The 8,532-nt window shown below is 42.3% G+C and overlaps 1 protein-coding gene across 1 annotated transcript in view; it reads right to left on the reverse strand.

The window, feature by feature from the left end:
* Positions 1–8,100, reverse strand: part of adamts16 (ADAM metallopeptidase with thrombospondin type 1 motif, 16) — a 47,989-nt gene extending 39,889 nt beyond the window's left edge. Inside the window, exons 1-3 of the mRNA XM_029504491.1 lie at positions 7,707–8,100; positions 7,468–7,558; positions 4,397–4,755 (exon numbers count right to left, since the gene is read on the reverse strand). Coding sequence (XP_029360351.1) covers positions 4,397–4,755; positions 7,468–7,558; positions 7,707–7,790 — 534 coding nt within the window. The 5' untranslated portion in view covers positions 7,791–8,100. The remainder of the gene's footprint in view (positions 1–4,396; positions 4,756–7,467; positions 7,559–7,706) is intronic.
* Between the last annotated feature and the right edge of the window lie 432 nt (positions 8,101–8,532).

The following is an 8,532-nucleotide window of genomic DNA, read 5'->3' on the forward strand; positions in this document are numbered from 1 at the left end:
CAGAGGTGGGACTAGTGTGCAGCCTTCTATTATTGTTACTACTACTACGGCTCCTGAGGCAAGAAACACAACCGTCTTTTTTACGAGAGGATAACATCTCATAGTGATTTGTGGTGGGAACATATTGGACTTTTTCCACTGGTACAAAAGAAAGGTGTGCATTAGACATAGAGATGTATGTGATGACTACAAAGGATGATGTATGTGCAGATGAGAAAATTACCTAGAAACAGAGTTTGATGTGTCTCCTATAAATGTTTACTACTTCAAAAGTGAGTCATTGTAAGAGAGGCAAGACATTAAATGGAATCCAAAAATAAAGTCGTAGATGTGAAAAAGGCATTTAAATTTATTTAAAACTCAGTTGTTACTGGATCTTGGAGTTCTGTCAAATAGCTCATGGATGCTTACTGGTTTTTATCTGAGGATTATCCTCCAAGCTAATGTATGTAACAAATCCACACCAATGCACAGTGGTGATTTGGGCTAAATGCAAATGTCATAACACGCTCATTATAACATTGCCGAATGTTTATTCACCAATGATTTCCATTAAACACAAAGGAAAGCTGAAGCTGACGGAAATATCTCAAATTATTTATTTATGGAAAAGAACTGGTCAAACTTACATTTTGACCTGATGATTGTGTGAATTGAGACGATTAGGGATAGTTAATAAATAACATCTATATTTCACTGTGCAAATCCTTCTAATACATTTTCAGATATTTTATCTGCAGATCAAAGTGGGCCAACACGCCGACATGGCTTCGCAATTTTGCTGGCATGGCAAAAAAAAAAAAATCCCACAGGATATCAAATATAGGGGAGAAAAAAACTTATTCATGGCATCAGAGTTAAACAATGCCTGCATGTCACTCTACTCTGCTCAACTCTCTAACCCCCCATAAAATCCAGACTAAATCGGATTATGCTGCGGCATAAAGTCGACACAGAGGAGGACCTGTTTTATGATCTCCCGCTCCACATGTGTGTAGTCCACTGTACACAGTCTCAAACCATTTGGCAGGTGAACAGTGCAGTCAGTGGGACTGGCCTGCTGTTTTATTCCACCAATCCCTTGCCGATAAGTAAGAAATTTTTATGGTTGAACTCCCTGCTGTCATCAAAGCGGGGCTAACCACTATATGGACTGCCAGAATAGTGAAGTTGAAAAGGCAACTTATGTGCAGGCTTTGCAACATAACACTCTCTACAAGGGGGTTTCAGTGTTTGCCATGGAGGGAACAGTGACCCTGATTGCCTTCATCTCTACATTTTTCCCTCTTTCAGTCTGATATTGCTTCATTTTATACTTTGTATCCATTGCCAAGCTTGAGAAGACTCAAACATACAGGCTGCGTAAGTCACTCTAGGTGCATATGAATGATGTTCAATCCTTTACAACACATTTTCTGGACCAAAGGGGGCTGGAAATGGTAGATTCTGTTCTATGTGATGTGGTGGTCAGGTTCAACTCTGAAAACATCCTTATCAAGGAAAATTTCCTCAAACAAGGAAAGAGAAAACAAGTGTGATGAAATAGTCTCATCAGGTTGTGTCGTGTTACACTTGGAGGGCAGCGACTCTAACTGATCCAAATATTGATCCCCTGGTCAATATTTACTTTTCGCTTCCAAATAGGAACCTGACTAAAGCGCAAGGTCTCTTATGGGCCTTCAAAAGACCCACTGAACTTTGTTACCAAGGTTTGACCAATCAGATGCATCTATCTGGAGCAAAGGGTAGGTGTAGATGAGCATGTCCCACACAGTTAAAACTATTTAAAAATTGGAGATATATACACAATGGATCTTCTAAATTTGTATATAGAAAGTGAATTTTATATTACTAATACCTATATGAATCATGATTTTACATCCAGCTTATTTGGGAAGCTGAAATAATAAGTAGTGTTTCTATTTAGAAGAAAACTCTGCAGGTATAAGAGACATTTGGTATTTTTGAAAAACGGTGAGTATCCTTTGCTTTCCCCATCAGACTAAATACCTTTGTCACTGATGTAGCTTCAAACTCCCCCAGTTCACATCAGAAAAAGTCAAATTCCCATTAATTCACTGACCCAGTCCATCTTAGCCAGCCTCAGTCGTGAGAACCACATTTACAGACTCTGCAACCCGGGACCTTTTGGCTGAATCTTTTATTGGGATCTGACACACACACACACACACACACACACACACACACAGAAGAACAAGAAGCATCCCTGGAGATGTGCCATTTTCTGTCTGTTGTTTTAGAGGGCAATTCTCACACAGCAGTGGTTCTCCACAATGAAAATAGCAACAGCAAACCAGCAAAGTCTGGCCTGGAACTTATTACAATTAAAAAGTAAATGTTGAAGTGAATTGTAATGACACTTGTTTTTCAAGAAAAAACTGTGAAAATATCGTAAATTTCAATTACCATATTCAATTTTGGCTGTAACTCATTCAATTCCTTATATTGCACACCACACCCTGAAATGCTTTCAACATGCAATCCCTTCTTTCAAACTGTGAGCCTCAAGAGTGCATTGAAATTAAGTAACATTAAAGACATTTCCCTGACATCGGCCCGGTTGCTGCCTCTGTCTCCACTGATAGTTGAGTTCTAAAATAATATGTTTATGTGAGTTCAAGACTGAAAGGTTCAGCATGCGTCTATTAAGTGCTTTGTTCTCTAGTCCAGACTGCTAAAAGGGCCAGTATAACACTTGAGGTCTTAGGGTGGAGCTGTCTCAATTAAGCTAACTTAATGTCATTCTTACAGTACTGTTTCCTTTATTTTCGTGCAGCACAGAAGGACCACCAGCACAAAGCTGAATTTTGGCCAACTTTCTCCACAGAACACAAACAAGTCCAAGGGTAATAAGAGGAACCTATCCATTGTTATCAATTCAATGTTAGTTGACATGCTAGAGTATTGCTTTTAACCAGGACCAATTGGATGTACTACATGAGAAGAGACAGAAAGGAAACCAAAATTGCGCACAAACATCACCGCAGCTGGCCTTTCACACACTTCAGGCCAACCTAACATAAATACAAGCTGCACTGCTGTTAGTAACTTATCTGATATGAATTTTACACAAGTAAATCTGCTCAGCTTTGGATTGGATATCAGCTTATTAAGTGCGTCACTTTTAGTAGGTTGTAGATCATACTAATATCATATGTTGTTGATTACATGGTTAGCTTGCAATCCAGTTGCCAACTATTTACATGCTAGCACCCCACCCTTCCTTAAAGACAATTTACTTCAATTACGTTTTCCGTATTTTGCAATTTGCACACAGTCAGTTTGCTATTTATGGTTCCAGCTGTGTTGGATTGGGATTGATGCTTGGGATAAGTTTAGAGTCGAGTGAAAAAGATGCCACTAGTGTTTAGAAAGATTAAATAAAGGTTGATATGTATGAAGTGTACCTCATCTGTAGGTCCCAAAACATGGTCATGCAGTAAGCTGTATGCAAAATAGGAAAATGAATACAACCAAAAGTTGTTTTGGGATATTTGGCATGAGTGATTTTCCTGGCAATTAGACAAAACATTTGGTGGTGTTTTCAGACTTGACTTTTCCATTCATTAGTTATTCATTAGTTGATCTAGGCAAATGTGCAATATAGTACATGGAACTAATGATGCAAGACAGATTGAAGAAGGAAGTAACATCCGTGCGTGACTAGCAAACTGAACCAGTGGGTTTTTAAGTCAAATGGAGAAAAGTATGAGGCAAAGTCTTTGACTAGACCAGTCAGACAATGCAGCCTCACAGTAGCTCACTGAAACTGCTTGGTGACTGCATATGTGTCAAATTAAAAGACAGTGTCTTACAATGGAAAAAAAGGGGTTTTACCTAGATTAACTGGCTGTCTGTAATATGACTGTCTTCTCCTTTCATCCTTCTTTTCCCTCTCACTCTTTCCTTTAGCTCCGTGACCAACTGTCATCTGTGTCTAATGTCATCTAACCAAAAACTACAATACATGGAGGCTATTTATACTTTAAACCATTTACTTCTACTTTCTCTGCTCCAATTCAGTGTTTTTTTAAACGCGACTTCAAATCCCAAAGTGGTCATTGATGTTTGTTATTCTGCCTCACTGGGTTTCAGCATGACAAGAAAACTAAGTTTTTACATATATATATATATATATATATAGTTTCAGGGTCCTAGGATGAGCCACTTTTGTCTTCCAGGCTTGACATTTATTCTAGGTTACTGAGTGAAATTATAGTATTCACCTAGTAGATTAATCTCAATGTTGCCATCACTTAACTGATGTAAAAGTGTCCAGGACACATACTTCCAAACTAACCCGCCTCAATATTTCTAGTCTCCACATCTGATCCGAAGCCTCCCGCAACACAAATCCATGCACATTCAGACTCACCATCCCCATGCATGTAGATAGTGCCACTGAGGAGTTGACCCTTGACCTCAGTGACCCCTGGTAAAAGCAGAGGTCGTCTTGATGGTAGGCCCTCAGGCTCTTGGTGCCGTTCTCCCCCAGGACCTGGATAGTGAAGCCAGGTGCAATCAGGCTCTCCGAGGCCTCTGTCAGCTCCATGTGGAAGTCCTGCCCCAAGCCACTCAGCCGGAAATGGACAATTTTGTTGCTGCTATCCGTGTTTGATGAGCTTGTATCTGGTATCAACGATCTGCGTTGCCGTCTTCGCTGATGGTGGGCAACTTCATGGGAGATGTAAACACCTTGGTGATTGACTTCATATGGAGATACAATCTCGTACTCTGGAGAGACAGGGGGATGGACAGAGTGAGCTGGGAGATTATTTTGGTGTTTGTAATATCTGTGACAAGTGAAAAGTGATTTATATGCCATGATAATAAGATGGAGAAGAGAGAGCAAATAAGAGTTAGGGTTTGGATGGTGAAGAACATTTAGGCAAAACTCTGAAGTATTGATGTGGACTATGGGATAGAACTGTAGAAGATTTTGCCAAGATAGATCTGTGGCTTCACAGATATATTTTGTAGATGCAGCTTGGCAAAAATTAAACAGTTTGTCCGTATGGTCAGTTCAAGATAATGTGATGTGTCAACATCATTTACTATGAGATACTGCATGCTATGTCAGCTGCTACCTTGGCCGTATTATGGACTTAAGAAAACCTTTTCCATTCTTTTGTTAAATCTCCTTGACCTGCCTCATATACTTTTGCAGAAAGGTCAAGAAAGAGTTACAAGAAAAGGAAGGATTCTAGACCATTCCAGCACATGGTGTTCAGTGAAGAGTGAATCATGTTTGACCTAGTGTTTTACTACATTTTTTACTACAGCTCAGGCTGAATAACTGCAGGTCATAAAGAGGGCTGGTGGCAGGTCACTGGCCTGGCCTCATACAACGGTTAAATGTCTAATAGTGCTGTGGCCACAGAATCTAATCTGCTTTCCTCCAAAGGTCAAATCAAAACAGAAGTTGACTGATTTCTTGAGCTGTGACAAAATTGGTTTTCTACAGGATATCATGGCAGTAGATATCACTTGTGTTCTGAGAAGGAATGACCTGACCTACTAAAAGAGGGCATCCTGTGTAAAGAAAGACACATGCAATTGTTTGAGGCTGTGGATGCACTTCAGGGTTTTGAAGATAATTCCTCTTGCAAGTCCAAACAATATATACAATGCAACAAAATTGGTGATGTTAGAATAATGTCTTTTCACGTAGATGTTTCTTACTATGATGGGATCTCATTATTAAAGAAAGTGTCCGATACTCTATTAATGCATGAGTAACCAGCAAGCAAATGACTAAAACAGCTTTTCGCTACAGTAATGGCCGATGTAAATGGACCGAGGCTTGCCATGGGAAAATGATACGTGGTCGTTTTATGGCTAAAAGTGCACAAAAATAACTGCAACCTTGGACAGGCAACACTCAACAAGGGCCGGAGTTAGTTACTGTACAGTATGACCTGCTTTAGCAGGTCTGAATAATGAGTAAATATAGCACAGACGCAGACATGTTTTGGCAGTCAGTGGGAGAAACACGCAGGGTGACAGACAGTGTGTCATCACTGGCAGTGTGAAAGCCTGAATTTTGAACTTGGCTATGTGATGCATTTTGGATAGGCTGACCTAAAACCTGTACACACAGTGTGACATACAGTATACTTATTGGATGCATCCCATTAAAGCGCTTGGCAGCATGTGCCTATCCTGCATATGCTTTACCATGCGTGGTCATCGTGGGAAGTCAAATTCTGAAGCCTGTAATGTACTGTAACCACCATGATCACCGAGAGCTGCAAGACTGCAAGGAGCAAACACTTCAGGTACTTAAGACCTTCAAGCCTTCAAGCTCTTAAATAAGACAGTTTTCTGCTTTTGTCTACTTTTGTAGCTTTGACCACCTCCCCCAACACACATGCACGCACCCACGCACACACACACACACACACCCACTACACTGTGTTTGTACTATCCTAACTAAAAAACCAGCTGCAGTGACCCATGTCTGACAGTATACAAACAAAGAGTCTGTCAGAATATGGAGTGAGCACTCACACACTCATTCACTCACAGACAAGATGCAGTGGTTATTTTGTTGGTTTAGCAGCTCCTGAGTGCCATTAGTGCTAATGGTGGCTCTGGCTATTGGGCACCTTGGCTTAAACTTCACAATACATTGAACACATGAACTTTCGGCCCACCCATTCCAGCAAAGTTGTATGAATGTAAAACACATTAGCAACGAACAGTAGTTGTGAAAGCGCTGTCTGTGAGATGCTCTGAAACTGAAAGGAGGGCTTCCCCCCACGTCTGCTTCAGATCATCCCCATATGTGCTCATTGAAAGTTTTTCGACATTTGTTTGTTTGTGTGTCTGCTTTTCGTGGTAACTTAAAAAAAAAAAAGAGAGATCTGAAGGAGAATGCGCAGCCAAAGAACTTGCTGACTCAGCACACCATATGGGGTTAGATCCACAAAACAAAGAACAGATGAAAGCCCCGCACTTCCTGCTTGCACTAATTACTGAACTGACTGAGCAGCCACAATCAGCATCAGTGCATCTTTCTCAGATTGACTGCATGGTGCCTTATAAAAAAAAAAAAAAAACTATAAAAATATGTGGAAGCCCTTTCAATTATCAGTGCAATATATAAAACAAACCTTGGTAATTTCTTCAAAAGTTTTTTTTTCCTAAAAACCTAAAAACATGTGAAATGATCCATTAGAGAAAGAGAAAAACTCCCTGTTTTGTGTTGGAGCCCCAGCTGCAGCTTCCCCAATGAGGCTGGCGGCGGTGGCTCGGTGTCAGGGTGCAGGTCGCCCCCCGGCGGTGAAGAGAGGCAGCAGCGGGGCCGCAGGTGAGCGCCGTTTGATGCTGCTGGCTCCTCCATCCAGCTTGACGGCGGCGGATGGCGACGCACACTGACTCACTTTGCCTCCAGGCCACAGAAGCAACCCCGGGGGTGGAAAAACAAACCGTGCACCGACCTACCTGTGTGCTGAGGTAAATTGAGAGATCTCAGTAAATCCGATGCTTCCCGGTGATCCTCCGAACCGTCGGCCCAGGTGGTCGACAGCAGGCTCTGCAAGACATTAAATGGAAATGAGAGCGCACCGCGCCATCCTGCAACGCACCGTTTGAACCCAACTGAAGTCATATGAGGTGTTGACGACTTTACGAGCTCTATGCATGTGCGTACAGGCGCAGCGGAGATAACACGAGTGACTTACTTTCCCCGGTGGGAAAAAACAAAGCAGGTGGAAAAAGAGCAACGTCCAGGCTTTCCACTTCGCGCAAATCCGTAAGAAAGTCATGACTGCGGGTCACCTTTCCCCCTGAAACCGCCGAAACCAGACCAACACACCACCGGTCCCAGCGAGCGGCTGAATAAAGCAGTCCAACAGCTGCAGCAGCAGATGAATGAAGCATCAACCACTTTCAGATGGAGCTTTCTTCAGTTGTGGTTTGGGTTCTTTGCTGTTCCATTCATTTCCAAAGCGCAGCGTCCCAAACCGGCAAATCTCATGAACTCGTGAGGTTCTCTCTCCCGGCAAGTCATGTCATTGTTTTCTTTTTTTTCTTTCTTTATTTCAGTCAGACAGAGCAGCCAGTATCTAACAGCTTTCCTTCCTTCCCCCTCTCTCTCTCTCTCTCTCTCACACACGCTCCCCCCGCTGCTCCCTCTCTCTCTCTGCCCAGTGACCCCCGCGGACCATTTTGACTCCCAGTGAAATCATGTGATTGTCTTAAATAGGCTGCGTCTCGGCGCGGCAGTAGCAGTCTATGAAAGTCTCAGTGCGGTGTGAATGTTCTTCACCCAGGAACACTGAACACAAGGCTGCCGACGACACTCTCTCTCTCTCTCTCTCACTCACTCAGAGTGTGTGTGTGTGTGTGTGTGTGTGATCGTTTGGGGGTGGGGGGGGGGGGGTAGCCCACAGTAGCCCACAGCCCGTAGCCAATCACATTTGACACCTGTGACACCTGTGTGTCAAGGTGAGACAAGGTTTGTCTATTTTGGTTTGCATGATGTGTGTGTGTGTGTGTGTGTGTCTG

The sequence above is a fragment of the Echeneis naucrates genome, chromosome 6 (assembly GCF_900963305.1).
Source record: "Echeneis naucrates chromosome 6, fEcheNa1.1, whole genome shotgun sequence".
Lineage (NCBI taxonomy): Eukaryota > Metazoa > Chordata > Actinopteri > Carangiformes > Echeneidae > Echeneis > Echeneis naucrates.